At 59.6% G+C, this 14,780-nt stretch overlaps 2 protein-coding genes across 2 annotated transcripts; both read left to right on the forward strand.

Annotated features, from left to right (window-relative positions):
* Nucleotides 1–957, forward strand: LOC124974004 (olfactory receptor 2G3-like). Its single transcript, XM_047537585.1, has one exon. The coding sequence runs from the start codon at nucleotides 1–3 to the stop codon at nucleotides 955–957; it is 957 nt and encodes a 318-aa protein (XP_047393541.1).
* A 1,502-nt stretch (nucleotides 958–2,459) lies between these two features.
* On the forward strand, nucleotides 2,460–13,108 carry LOC124974005 (putative olfactory receptor 14L1). Its single transcript, XM_047537586.1, is given in 7 exon segments — nucleotides 2,460–2,705; nucleotides 3,968–4,104; nucleotides 10,930–11,522; nucleotides 11,525–11,638; nucleotides 11,641–11,772; nucleotides 11,775–11,898; nucleotides 12,910–13,108. Coding segments are annotated over 7 exon segments (1,545 nt in total).
* The last annotated feature ends 1,672 nt before the right edge of the window (nucleotides 13,109–14,780 follow it).

The raw sequence follows: 14,780 nt of genomic DNA on the forward strand, positions 1-14,780 counted from the left end.
ATGAGCGGGGCCAACGCGAGCTTCCTGACGGGCTTCGTCCTGCTGGGCTTCTCAGACCACCCTCGCCTGGAGGCCGCGCTCTTCGTCTTTGTCCTGTTCTTCTACCTGCTGACCCTGCTGGGGAACTTGGCCATCCTCGCGGTCTCTCACCTGGACCCCCGTCTCCACACCCCGATGTACTTCTTCCTCGGCAACCTCTCCTTGCTGGACCTCTGCTTCGCCAGCAGCCTGGCCCCCCAGACCCTGGTGAACCTGCGAGGACCGGCCAAGACCATCTCCTACGGTGGCTGCGTGGTGCAGCTCTACGTGTCCCTGGCTCTGGGCTCCACCGAGTGCGTCCTCCTGGCCGTGATGGCCCTGGACCGCTATGTGGCCGTCTGCAGACCCCTACGCTACGTGGTCATCATGAGCCCGCGGCTGTGCCAGTGGCTGGCCTCTGCCTCCTGGCTCAGCGGGCTGGCCAACTCCCTGGTCCACGCCACCCTGACCCTGCGGCTCCCGCTCTGCGGCCAGCGCAGGCTGGACCACTTCATCTGCGAGGTGCCGGCGCTGCTCAAGCTGGCCTGCGTGGACACCACTGTGAACGAGGCGGTGCTCTTTGTGGTCAGCGTCCTCTTCCTGGTCATCCCGCCGGCCCTCATCCTTATTTCCTACGGCCTCATCACTCGGGCGGTGCTGAGGGTCCGGTCGGCGGAGGCCAGGCACAAGGCCTTCAGCACCTGCTCCTCCCACCTCACCGTGGTGGTCATCTTCTACGGGACGGTCATCTACATGTACCTGCAGCCCAGTGACAGCTCCGCCCAGGACCAGGGCAAGTTCGTCTCCCTCTTCTACACCACGGTGACCCCCACCCTGAACCCCCTCATCTACACCTTACGGAACAAGGACGTGAAGGGGGCGCTGCGGAGGCGCCTCTCGGGAAGTCCGTGCGTCCTGCGGACCCGACGTGCCCGGTGAGCTGGGCCCGGCACCGGCCTCTGCTGAGCCAGACAAGCCCCGAACTCCACAGCCACGGAACCACCACCCCTGTGCTCACCAGGGGGCACGGTGGACCGAGCCGACTGCGTGTCCCGGGGTCAAGAGCTCGAGCCGAGGACAGGGTGCGTGTGGATTGTGGCCCTCGCCCAGAGGTCCCGCTTACGGGGACCGGAAAACCCACCCCCAGAGATTTTACCACCTGTCTCTGTAGGTCGGGAGATTGTTTTTCAATTTCACTAAAACGGTCAGTCTTCCCAAATGAGCGGCTAGTGTGGACCTTATGACTGGCCCGTGAGAGCTTGGCGCTGGGTGCAGAGGCCCCTGTGTGTGCTGCGCGCCGAGGCTCAGTCCCCGCTCAACCCGGGACGTCGTGGGACACTGTGTCACGCCTTCCTCTCCTCCGTAATTTCTCACTTAAATCCGTGTCAAGAATCCAGGAAGGGTCAGAGACAAGTGTGCCAGGGTCTTCCGTGCCCTGGGGCGCCTCCTTCACGGTCCTGCACGTGGTAGGTTCCGGTAGGTCCCCTGTTCTCAGCCGCCGCCTAAGCGGGTCAGCGAGGCTCACGGGAGTCGGCGCCTCCTCTCGTGAGAGAGCTTTATTGAAGAGCGACTGACGCGCAGACGCTGAGTATTTTTGGTGTATGACTGCTCGAGCCGCCTCCCAGGCGACTCCCGGAGAAGTCACCACAGTCACGGTCTCGAAGTCCCCCTCCCCTGCCGCCCGTGCCTCCTGCTGTGTTGTAAGAGCGTGCGTGAGGCCCACCCTTCCAGTAGTTTTGGGGGTGCCATCGGCCCAGGGGTGCTCTCCCACCGAGCCACACCCCAGTCCTTCCCATCTTTTGCTGTGAGACGAGGTCTCACTAAGTGTCCGAGGCTGGCCTCAAGTCCGCACCTCCTGCCTCAGCCTCCGGAGTCGCTGGGGTCTTGTTGCTGGGATCATGTGGCTCCTGGCGCTGTGCTTACAGCAGAGCTCTGGAACCCCTCAGCGAGCCTGAGCAGAACGTCGTACCCTAGGACAGTGTCCCCGTTTTCTCTCAGCCGGCCACACCCTCAGTCACCAAGGGGCCGCGCCTGGTGGGGCGGGCCCTGCACCAGCTCTGGGCAGGGCCTGCCGGTGCCCCCTCCCCAGGGCAGAAGGACGGTCCCCGGGGCTGTGTCTTCTCTCTCTCCCTTCCTTTGCTGTCTTACTTGACGTGTGGCGCACACGTCCATGTGGGCAGTGTGCTGTTTCCTCAGGTCACACGTGTGGAAAGGTAAGGCCATCTGGTCACACACGGCCGTCTTGCCCACCGCTGGTCGCTCTGTGCTGGGGCCGGGTGGGGTCCACTTTCTTAGCGGCTTTGGAGTGTAGAGTTAAGTGCTCTCAAGCACAGTTGTCGCCCGGGCCGTGGGTCTCCTGGCCCGGCCTCCTGTCCCACCGGGCTCCGCGTTAGCGATGCTCCGCCCCACAACCCGCTCACCTGTCCTCACCCACACCCGCCATGCTGGGCCCCGCAGCCCGCTCACCTGTCCTCACCCACACCCGCCATGCTGGGCCCCGCAGCCCGCTCACCTGTCCTCACCCCACACCCGCCATGCTCGCCCCGCAGCCCGCTCACCTGTCCTCACCCACACCCGCCATGCTGGGCCCCGCAGCCCGCTCACCTGTCCTCACCCACACCCGCCATGCTCGGCCCGCAGCCCGCTCACCTGTCCTCACCCACACCCGCCATGCTGGGCCCCATGTTGTGGGTCCAACCTTCTGAGGCGCTGCAGACACCAGATCACGAGGAGCTGCGCAGCGTCTCTGCTCGCCTGACAGGTCCCTTCCCTCACTGTCACCGTCCCCTGTGGCCAGCGGGCCTTCCCTGCTCCTCGGGGCAGGACCGCAGGGCGCATGCTGCAGGCTCTTTCTCCGGCTTGCTGGTGGGCGCGTGGCTGCCCCTCTGGTCACCCCCGTGGCTCCAGCAGGGCCCACTCCCACCCGCACTGCGGGGCTCAGTTCTCCCTGCGGATATTCGCTGCGTTAGTTATTTTCTTCCTTCGCCCGACTGAGTTTGCAGCAGAAGCTCTCCACGGAGTGGTTCCCCCGTCCCCGTGCTGGGCATTGAACTCGGGGCACTCGACCACTGAGCCACCTCCCCAGCCCTATTGTGTACTTTATTTAGAGGCGGGGTCTCCCTGAGTTGTTAGCGCCTTGCTTCTGCTGAGGCTGGATCTGAACTGGCCCTCGTGCTTCTGCTGAGGCTGGATCTGAACCGGCCCTCGTTCTTCTGCTGAGGCTGGATCTGAACCGGCCCTCGGGCCTCGGCCTCCCCAGCGGCTGGACTGCAGGCCCTGGTGCGGCGCCCAGCTCTGCTCTGCGGTCTTCCGTCGAGGTCTTGCTCCTGGCACAGGGGCTCTGTTGGTCTTTGTTGCTCCTCTCTGCCGACGGGGGTCTGTCCCCTTGCTGCTCCCTGAGCCCCTCCAGGCCCCTCCGAGAGTCCCCTTTGGTGGTGGCTTGTTCACAGGTCTGCTCTTCAGCGTCGGCCACTGGAGGTTTGTTCTGAGGCCTCCAGTTCTTTGCAGCTCTGTGTGGCGCCTGCTCCTTGGGGAACCAGCCTCTCTGGTGAGGCAGGTCCGACTTCAGGGGCTCGGGCCTCCCGGTCTGCCCTGGAGACCCCGCAGCTGCGGACCTTTTCCGGGTGTGAGTGTGTCGCCCTCTTCTCTCCTGTGAGGACCCCGGGGCTGGCACAGCAGCCCCCTTCCCTGCAGCACGGGCTCCGGGACCCCTTTCCCTGCAGCAGAAGCCTTGGGGTCATGCCCTTCCTGCCAGCCTGGCAGAGCGTGTGGCCCACCCTGAACGGCCCTCCCTGAACGGCCCTCCCTTTCCGGAGGGCAGGGAAAGACCCGCAGGCCACGCGCACACTCCTCCTCTCCTCTCCCCGCCTCTGGGCCCCAGCCGTGCGCAGGGCCCTCCCGCCACCCTTCCCCTGGGCAGCAGTCTGACCTGCGCCCACCCTGGATGCAGGCTCTGTCCTCCGCCCTCCTGGAGAGGAAGGGCCTGCGCTCCACAGGCTGCCAGCTCGGGGAGCTGCCTGGACCAGTTCTAGCTCCTCATCCGCCCGGCACCCGAGTTCCTGGGCTGCCCTCAGAGCGCTGGGGCGGGTGAGACTGGCGTGGTCACTCCTCCCCGCGGGGTGGCCGGGCCTCGGCTCTGCTGGCCTGGGCAGAGGGACCTGATGAGCTGACCACTCTTCCCACCCGCTTCCCTGTGTTGTGCCCAAAGGCTCGAGACCCCGAAAAGACCACCAGAGACCACGATCAATGCAAGCAGCAAAGAGTCATTTATTGGCAAGCTCGAACCTGGTCCTCTGCGTCCTCAGCCGGTGACGCTAAGAGGCCCCCAGCCCTCGATAGCAGGGTTTATATAATGAAAGGCAAGCAGTTATACAGTGTTCTTCCTAATTGGTTAACATACACAATTGTAAAGCATGTTATCTTAAGTTCTGAGTCACCCTGACCTCCGAGAGGAGGGTTGTCATTAGCAAGGTTTGCTCTTGGGTCAGCCCCCTGGCCTTCACAGATTAGATGAGAGACAGAAAATTCTTTGCCACTTTCAGGAGGCTGGGGCAGTTTGGGGAAGCCTGTGTTTATACAGGTGCGGGCTCCCTCTATCTTTCACCTGCAGAGGCTGCTGGTTGTCTGGGGTGCTGAGCTCCCGTCGGGCTCTGCGGGTCTCCTGAGGTGGGGCCACGTGTGGACATCAGCTCCCAGTTTCCGAGGGGAGCGAGAGCGGGTGCTTCTTACCTGCCACCTTCCTCCTGGAACAGCATGACTGGCATCTTCTTCGTGATCATCACCACTTAGGAGACAGCAGGCTGGGTCTGACCTGGCCGGTCGAGGCCGGCTTGATGGCGCTTCGACTCTCCTGCTGTCCATGTGCAGACCGCGGACCTGTGCAGACAGCAGAGCGTGTTACAGGTGTGCGAGGGCTACAGCGGGAGAAGAGCAGGGAAACAGGAACGCTCTGACAGCGGAAGGCAGATCTCATTAGCTGGAAAATCGGAGCACGCTCCTCCTACTGCATCGGCCTTGACACACGAAATGAATGCCACAACTCGTTTCTTGTCACTCCGGGCATGGCCTTTCCTGTAAAGTTAGTGCATTTTTTCTCCAAAGTTGGCATTAAATTATGTGTATGGCCTGTTTTAAAGTCAAATTTATTAACTATGTCACTGAGTGAGGAGAACCATTTCCCAGAGCCAAACAAGGAAATCCTCAAGACCAGCTCCAGAGGCCCCGAGGGCAGGGCTGACCATTATTCCAGAGACCCAGAGGGCAGTGGCTGACCATTCTACCAGAGGCCCCAAGGGCAGTGGCTGACCATTCTACCAGAGGCCCCGAGGGCAGTGCTGACCATTTTACCAGAGGCCCCGAGGGCAGGGCTGACCATTCTACCACAGACCCCGAGGGCAGGGCTGACCATTCTACCACAGACCCCGAGGGCAGGGCTGACCATTCTACCAGAGGCCCCGAGGGCAGGGCTGACCATTCTACCACAGACCCCGAGGGCAGTGGCTGACCATTCTACCACAGACCCCGAGGGCAGGGCTGACCATTCTACCACAGACCCCAGGGCAGTGGCTGACCATTCTACCACAGACCCCAGGGCAGTGGCTGACCATTCTACCAGAGGCCCGGAGGGCAGTGGCTGACCATTCTACCAGAGGCCCCCAGGGCAGTGGCTGACCATTCTTCCAGAGGCCCCGAGGGCAGGACTGACCATTCTACCACAGACCCGGAGGGCAGTGGCTGACCATTCTACCAGAGGCCCCCAGGGCAGTGGCTGACCATTCTACCAGAGACCCCGAGGGCAGGGCTGACCATTCTACCAGAGGCCCCGAGGGCAGTGGCTGACCATTCTACCAGAGGCCCCGAGGGCAGTGGCTGACCATTCTTCCAGAGGCCCCGAGGGCAGTGGCTGACCATTCTTCCAGAGGCCCCGAGGGCAGGGCTGACCATTCTACCACAGACCCCGAGGGCAGTGGCTGACCATTCTACCAGAAGAGTGTTGGCCACAGACCCCGATCAGCAGCACGTCTTGAGCAACGAGGGAGCTGGGGGTCATCACACAGGCCTCCGTACGTGGCAGCAGGGAAAGTGTGGCGGTGCAAACGGGCTAACGGGAGGGAGCAGAGCCAGGATGAGCCCCCACCGCGAGGCCCTGTGCGGACGTCCCTCAGTTTCTAACCGGGTGTGAGGACATCTGAGGTGCCTGGACTTGGGCCTGCTGGGGTGGGCTTGACCCCTGGGTCCAGAGCCGGCAGCGAGCCTCTGTCCATGGAGGCCAGGCTGGAGGCTGTGTGGCTGCTGGGTTGGCTGCCTGGTCTTTAGGGTCTGGCTTGGGGCTGGGCTCTGCTCATTTGGGTTTTCTGGAGCAGGCCTGAGCCTGGTCCTGCTAGAGCCTGGTGCCATGGTGGACAGCCTGGCTCTGCGTGGACCCACAGCTGGTGTCCACAGGCCTCAACGCACCACGCAAGGGCCAGCCTCGGACAATGGGTCCTCATGACAGCCTGGCTCCTGGCAGCGTGGAGCCCGCCTGGGTCGTGGGTCTGCGTGGTGACTGGGGAGGGGTGGGCATTCCCTTGGCCGAGGTTGGGGGTCGGGAGGCTGGCTGGTCACTGGGAAGGCACAGTCTGGACCTGCAGCTCTCACGGCTGCTCTGCCCGGGGCTGGACCTGAAGCCTGGACTCCAGCGTTTGGTCCCCACTGGATGGCGGGCAGCGTGGTTCACTGGGGCTGACCTGGGGTGGAGCAGGCTCAGGGCTTCGGGTGAGTCAGGAGTAGGTGCCAGGCAGGACCCTCTGGTGCTGGGGTCAGCCTGGAGGCTTGGTCCAGGGGTCCTGGCAGAGGGCCTAGAACTACCGTGGCCAGTCCGTCTATGGGGTGGCCTTGAGCTGTGGCTCGGGCAGCCTGGAGCTGGCAGCAGCCCGGCCTGCTGAGGCTGCCCATGGTGGGGCGGGACCAGGCCAGGCTGCAGAGTGCCCGCAGCGTGGGCCCCAGGGCAGAGCTTGTCCTGGCTTTCCCGGGATGGGTGGGCACTGGGTCTGAGGCGAGGTCCAGAGCGCCCGCCTGTGGACACTGCCTCCACCTGTCCTCCGTGGAGCCCGAGGGGACGCAGACCAGCGAGCTGCTGCCTCCCGCTCTTGGCCGCGCACAGGAGCCGCCATCTCTCCTGTGTCCCCAGGCCTGGTGAGCCTGTTTCCGGGCAGCAGGGCTGTTCAGGCCCATAGTTACGTGAAGGGACAAGAGTTGGAGAGTCCGGACCCACAACCTTAGCAACAAAAGAGAATCGTTCAACAAGAGAGAAAGCAAACTAAAGGACTTAAAAAGTGAGGGAGTCTAGAAAAGTACCGTGAAATTGATGATTATATTTATCAGAGACTACACGCAAAGAAATACCCAACCCCAGACTGGAAAACTATGTTGCACCCATATCTTCCACAGAGTCGGCACTCCTAACATGAAACTAGATCCTCCATACGATGACTATCAACCCAACTTTGAAGGAGGCAACATCTAGATGGCACTCCCCAGGCAGGCGTCCAGCGGCCCGTCCTGGGTGGGTGAGAAAGGGCATCACGCAGACCGCGAATCAGGGTGAGGGCAGACCCGTGGGCCAGACCGTCCAGGATCCCCTTCAAGGGGACTCCCAGACGTCACAAAGACAGGATTGACACTCGCCTTCTCCACACCCTTATTTGACTTGTGGCAGGAAGGGCCCTCTGGGGATGGAGGCCAGGAAGAAAAGAGCAACGGAGTCTAGGCCCAGGGTGCAGGGCCGGGCTCACATCTGTGGTCAGGCTCACGTCTGTGGTCGACGTGTGCTCTTGAAGCATCCCTTGCCTCAGCTCAAGTGCTCTAGCTCATTGGACTCCGGTGCTTGCAAGCTACTCCTCAATTTCCGATCCTCTTTCTTCTCCACATGAAGGAGGTGTCTCCCTTTACTGCTGTCCACTGGGATTAATCAAAGGTGCTCTTTGGTTTCTTTCTCCCAAAGAACATATTTTCAAAGCAAGGAAGCTTACCTCTGGAGGCCTCCGAATCACGCAGGATTGCTCTCACTAGATCTCCTTTATTAACAGCATTTTGTTACCAAGACCCTAAACGGAGCACAGTGAGGTGGACACCGGACACGGCGCTCACCAGGTTTTTGCCTCGAGATTGGGGATAGACGGAGAGACCTTGCTCTGACCTGGCCTGCAGCACAGTGTGAGATCAAGCCGTTTCTCCATTTGACCTGATATATACTCAGAAAAGCTGAGGTTCCGTCTCAGACAAAGGAACAGGAGTTCCAGGTTGCTTCATGACCCAGTTCACTATCAATCAGTCCACCCCATGCAGTAAGTTTGATGCCAGACTTGGTGAATAAAATGATAGAAAGGCTATTTTATTTCTTTATCAGTAGGTTGTGCTTTTGGGTTTCCATATTATCTCCTTATCTGCTGTCTAGGTGGAGGACTATGAATTTTAGAATATAAACCCATTTCTTTCACTTGCAGGGTAGTGATTTCGGATCTGGGTGTGAGCAGTGCATACGGGTGACAGTTTGGGAAAACGGGAGTGTGGTCTCTTAGCAGGCTCCACTTAGGAGTTTAGCTGCCAGAGGCGGAAGTTTTGGAGTGCGTGTGAGGTTGGGGGTGTTCCGTGCCTGGATGAAGGGGATACAGCCACGGGGGCACATTCCAGGGAAGGGTAGAGTCAGCTGGCCTCGGTGAGCCACAGTGAGGACACAGCGTGGGCACATGGCTGCTCTAGCTCACAGGAGCCTTCTCTGTCCCCGTGGCTGCGTCCATCCCTCCAACGACAGGCCACGTGGGCGGGGGAGAGGGCTGGAACTGGAGAGAGCCCAGATTCTGGGGAAAGACCCCGGCCCACTGCCCCGGGTTTCCTGCCGGCGTCCTTGTGGGCCCACCCTGAGCTGCACAGTGACCGGGTTGCCAGGGTGGGAACGGGCGAGGAGGAGACGTGCAGGGAGCCTCTGGGGTGTGGCGGACACGTGGAGCCTTCCCAGCACACTCAGGTGCCCAGACTGCACTCCCACCGTGAGCAGGCTGGTCGCGCGCACACCCTTGCTCCGTGAACTGCTGCGGGAAGTTCTCCTTCGGAGTGCGGCTGGACACCCTCGCCAGGACCAGAACTGCAGTCAGATGCCATGTTCCTGGACGGACCGAAACAAAATGCCGTGGGTGGCAGACGCTGGAGAAGATCGCCCGGAAGCCAGAGATGGTCGGGGCCCCAGTGCTGAGGAGGAGAGCGGAGGCCGGGCCTGGAGGGGGCCACAGGTCAGAGCGCCCGGTCCCCCTTTCTCCACGGCTCTCTTCTCCCTGCCAGTCTAGAAACCAGGCGGTAAAACGCCCGGCAAGACCTGGCCCAGGGGCGTCTCCCACAGGTCCTCTGACAGCACAGGACAGGGCCAGGCTCTCCAGGACGCCCCTCGGGCCCTCGTCCCTCTGGGCCACCGCAGCAGAGGCCACCTGGACTTGGCTTCCTGTGTCCTCCACTAGCCAGCCTGGGTCCTACAGAGCTCAGGAGCCGCTTCTGAGGGCGCCGAGCCTGGGCCTGTGGTGCCCCTGCCGGGACCTCGGGCATGCCGGGCGCTCTCCCAGGGCTGACAGGGGCTCCGGGTCACGTGGAACCGCGTCTTCCAGGTCACAACACAGCTGGCTCCACCCTCACCAGAGCTGAGGCGTGTGGCCGCCACCAGCCGCGAAGGCTGCGCTTCCCAGCCCCAGGCCCAGCAGCCCCCGCGGCCCCGCCACCTCTGCGCCTCTCTCTCCTACGCCGCCGTGCCTTGTGCTGTTCCCACTCTCCCGTCTGCTCCTCCTCCTTTCACTCTGCGTTCACCCAGGCGAGCTGTCATGATGGTGGCATGCATGCTGATGGATCACACTCACTCTCTCACTTCTCTGGTTGCACATGTTGCAGGATCACACGGGTCGGCAGTCCACATGCACAGGAGGAGACAGTGTCTGCTTTGCCCCACGATCCTCCTACCCCATACCCCTTCCCCTCCCTTCACTCCCCTCTACCTAATAGAAAATACCGCTGTTCTTCTGTAACCCCCGCCTCCCATCTTGTGAATTAGTTTCCACATATCAGAGAAAACATTCTGCCTCTGGATTTTGGGGTTGGCTTATTTCACTTAGCCTGATATTCTCTAACTCCATCCATTTACCCACAAATGCCACAATTTCATTCTTCTTTAAAGTTGAGTAATACGCTCTCAAATATATATACCACATTGTCCTTGAAACCCTAGCCAGAGCAATTAGATAGAAGAAAGAAATGAAAGAGATACAAATAGGTAGAGGAGAAGTCAAACGATCACTATGTGCCGATGACATGATTCTACATTTAGCAGATTCAAAAGATTCCATCAGAAAACTTCTAGAACTAATAAATGAATTCAGCAAAGTATCAGAATATAAAATCAACAGCCATAAATCAAAGTCATTCCTAGATGTCAGCAATAAATCCACTGAAAGAGAAATTAGGAAAACTACCCCACGCACAATCACCTAAGAAATATAAAATAAAAACTTGGGAATCAATCTAACAATAGAGGTGAAAGACTTCTACAATGAAAACTACAGAACACTACAGAAAGAAATGGAAGAAGACCTTGGAAGACGGAAGGTCTCCCAGGCTCCTGGACAGGCAGGATCGATGTCGTCAGAATGGCCTTGCTACCAAAGCCTCACGCGGTTTAACGCAGTTCCTAGTACAGCCTGTGGCTTCCTATGCCAGGCTCTTCTCTCCAGGCCCCTGGGGTGCTGGGTGGTGTGTACCGCGGCCGTGGCCGTGCTGTGTCCTTGAGATTGCAGTGGAGACGTCCGGGTGTGGCCGGGGTGACCTTCCTTGCAGCGCCACAGCCTGGCTGCTTCACAGCCTCACAGGGACAGAGCTGTGACCGCTCTTCTGTCCCAGGGAGAAGCAGCGTCCCCGCAGGCGGGGCCGGCAGCCGGCCGGTGAGTTTCTCCTCACGGGGTTTTCGGACTCCTGCACGGTTCAGCTCACACACGCGCTCCTGTTTTCACTAGTGCACCTGGCGGCTCTCGCCGGGAACCTCCTGATGGTCAAGGTCACCAGCGTGGACGCGCACCTGCAAACCCCGATGTACTTCTTCCTGAGACACCTGTCTTCCCTGGACTTCTGCTTCATCTCTGTCACCGTCCCCAAGTCTGCCGTCAACGCCTTCACCCACGACACCTCCATCTCCTTCTGGGGCTGCGCCCTGCAAGTCTTCTTCTTCATGGACTTGGCGTCCACGGAGACGGCCCTGCTCACAGTGATGTCCTGCGACCGCTACGTGGCCATCTGCTGGCTGCTGCACTACGAGGCCGTCATGACCCCGCGTGCCTGTGCCAGGACCATGGCCCTGTGCGGGCTGAGTGGCGGTGTCTCTGGGGTCATGCACGTGGTGGCCACTTTCTCCTTGCCCTTCTGCGGGTCCAACAGAGTCCACCAGTGCTTCTGTGATATCCCGCAGCTGCTCAGCCTCCGGACTCCACAGCCTTCCTCCCTGAGGTCAGAGTCATGGTCTTCGTCACCAGCCTGGTGCTTCTGTGCTTCGGCCGCATCGCGCTCTCCTACGCGCATCCTCTCACCGTCCTGACGATCCCTTCCGCAGAGGGCAGAGGAAGACCTTCTCCACTTGTGTCCCTCACCTGGGGGTCATCACCCTCGTTCTGGGGTCGGGCAGCGTGGCCTACGTGCAGCCCATCTGGAGCTCCCTCTCCGACCTGCGGCTGCCTGTGTTCTGCATGGTGGTGTCCCCACCCTGAGCCCCGTCACCTACAGCCTGAGGAACAGGGACATGAAGGCAGCCCTCAGGAGGCAGTGTGCCCTGGGGGCCCCCACCGGACTGCGCCGCTGGCCCGTCCTAGCCAGGGAGCCGCCGGCCGGCCTCCCACTGGGCTTCCAGGGATCGGGGGTCTTTCTGGTTTTGATTTTTTAATGAAATTCAGCTGCACTCTAGCAAGACGTCCATGCTGTGTTGTGTTTAGCCCTGGATTGCACTGAAAGGTACCTCGGACTCTGCAAAATACTAATACTTATGATCTGATTCACGGTTGTGTTATTCTCCTAAACTTTCATGAGTCATATTTCACTCATCAGCATCATTTATCAATTTTCATAAAATGAGAGAACACTGTTGTAAGCTTCGGGGACACGGCCTGTGACCAAATAAAATCTGATAGGAAGCGGCTGAAGCAAGTTTTATTGGAATTTGGCTCTCGGGCGAAATTCCCAGCCCCCCAGGGTCCAGGTCAGGGTAGGGAGCCAGAGAAAATGGCACATGGCCCCGGCTGCCCAGGGTCTTTACAGGCCGGAATGGGCGGGGGTCCTGCTGAGGGACAGGTGGAGGTAAGGGCCAGTGGGGTTTCCCTGCCGGTTTGATTGGTCTCTGTTTTGGCGTGCTGCCCATTTCCTCAGTCATTTTGTTCCCCCTCATATAGTCACTCAAATTCCGACCTAACAACTGTAAAATCAATTAATTAAAATATATAATAAATACTTTAATCACAGCAGAACCAGATCACAGGTACTAAAGTGGGTCATGACATCATAGGTGCACGTATGATCACACGAATGGTGTGAATCTACATCGTGCACAACCATAGAAAAGAAAAGACCCCATTTGTGTATGATGAATCAAATGCAGTCTATAAAAATAAAAAATAAATCTAAAAATTTTTTTAAAAAATGAACCAAATGGGGAAAAACATAAAGCTAAAGCACTCCAAATGCTTTAGACCTGAGAAGGTGTGATCACAGAGGCCAGAGCCTCCGTGGCCGCTGTCACAATGAAGGCAGGGCACGTCCACCAGGCGGGCACTGGGTCCGTGGCTGGCTGGAGGGAAATGTCCACCTTGCCTGGTTAATGACACAGTCCTGTGTTTGCAGACCTCCCCGGGAAGCACCGGCGGCAGGCGCCTGGGACCCTCCGGGCGTGTGCGCGGCCCAGGGCCCCCTTCCCGCTGCGATCCATGCGGACGTGCCCCGGGAACGGCACCACATCCCTGCTCTGCCTGTTTACGATTCCCTCAAGTCTCGCTTCCACCCGACGAGCGGGATTTGCTGGTACTTCTGGAGGGCCACGTGAGGTTTTGATCAGTCCACGACAGGCGATGACTGATCAGGCCATATTTCCATCACCCCAGATGGTTATTGCTTCTTTCTGGTGAGGACGTTTAAACTCTCTGTTGGAACATAAAAGGCAGCATTAACTGTGGTCACCCTGCATAGGTCACCAGAACCAATTCCCCTCTTAACTCCGACTCTGGCAGCCTCTGACCAGGGTCTCCTGCCTGGCCCGCCTGCCGCCTGGTCCTCACCCTCCCTTTCCTGCGCACAGGAGGCGGGTGGGTGTTCAGAGTTCTGAGAGTGAGGTCAGTTCTGGTCCTCACGCTGGCTTGTCCAGGTGGCAGCTGTCCTCAGCAGGAGCAGCGTCCAGGGGGAGGACTGTGCTGGCTAGTGATTCTACAGAAAAGCGCGACCTGCTGTGTGGAGAGCTGGAAGGTGTTCCCACAACGGTGTGGGGTTTCTAACCCAGTTGTGGCTTTACTTGGGATAGGGTCACCGTGGTTCAGTAGGACGGGTACGCCGGTGAGGTTGGGTTAAGGCGGGTCAGGCTGGGGTGGGGCGGACCCCTAACTAGTGTGATCAGGGTCCGCATGAGAAGACCGGGAGATGGGGACCAGGACCTGGACACCCGTGTCAGCATGGAGAGCCGAGTCCTCGCCAGAGCAAGGTAAGAGGAGGAGACAAAGGCAGAGGGAGATCGGGACTCCACCCGCAACTGAGAGGCACTGAGCACGGTCAGGAGGGTTGCGGGACAAGAGCACATGCAAACCCAGCAGCGTTTCTAACCCCAAACCCAGCAGACGAGAAATCAAAATAATTCTGCTTACGGTAACATGAATGGAAACCAACTACTTAAGCATAGTTCTCACAAAGGAGGAGGAGGATCCGCACCCTAAAAATTGCCATCATTGATGAAGTGATTAGAGACACAAACGAGTGGAGAGAGGGCCCGTGATCCTGGACTGGATGCATCAGTATGGCCGATGTGTCCACGTTGCCCAAAGTGACCAGAGGTCGATGGAATCCCTATGGAAATTCCAATGCAATTTTTCATAAAAATAGGAAAAAATCATAATTCTCCTGGAACCACAAAAGACTGGCCAGCAGCCCTAAGCTGGAGGTATCACCCTTCACGGCTTCAAGATGCAGTGCAAGCCTAGAGCAACTCGAGCATCCTGGTGCCCGGTGGAAACAGCCCTGCAGCCCAGCGACCTCCGCCGAGCCCCGCCGTGACCCTCACCTGCAGGGCCTGCTGGCGGGCCGTCAGGAGCACGTCAAAGGGGCCACAAGCAGAGGGGCAGGGTGGCTGGTAGGCCGTGTGGGGAGCAGGGCGGCTGCTCAGAGGAGGCGAGTCCCAGGCAGGAGGAGAGCCCTGGGGCTCGGGTGCCTGTGGCCGCAACTGCCCTTCTCCAGGACCTGCCCTGTTCTTGAACTGTGTGTGCTGGGCCGGGTCTCACGTCTCCTCAGACGCACACCTGCAAGGTGACTGAGGGACAGACATGTTGGCCAGACTGACAGGGCCAGCCATTTCTCACTGACCCTCACTCAATGAGGAGGACCGGAGCGGGCTTGGTGGAGGATGGGAGGGAGCTCAGTGGAGACGGGAGGGAGTTTGGTGGAGGACTGCAGGGAGCTCGGTGGAGGACTGCAGGGAGCTCGGTGGAGGACTGCAGGGAGCTCGGTGGAGGACT

The sequence above is a fragment of the Sciurus carolinensis genome, unplaced genomic scaffold (assembly GCF_902686445.1).
Source record: "Sciurus carolinensis unplaced genomic scaffold, mSciCar1.2, whole genome shotgun sequence".
Taxonomy (NCBI): Eukaryota; Metazoa; Chordata; class Mammalia; order Rodentia; family Sciuridae; genus Sciurus; species Sciurus carolinensis.

What these genes read in the sequence shown, in the direction of transcription:
- LOC124974004 (XM_047537585.1), top strand. Translation starts at nt 1, where the DNA reads ATGAGCGGGGCCAACGCGAGCTTCCTGACGGGCTTCGTCCTGCTGGGC.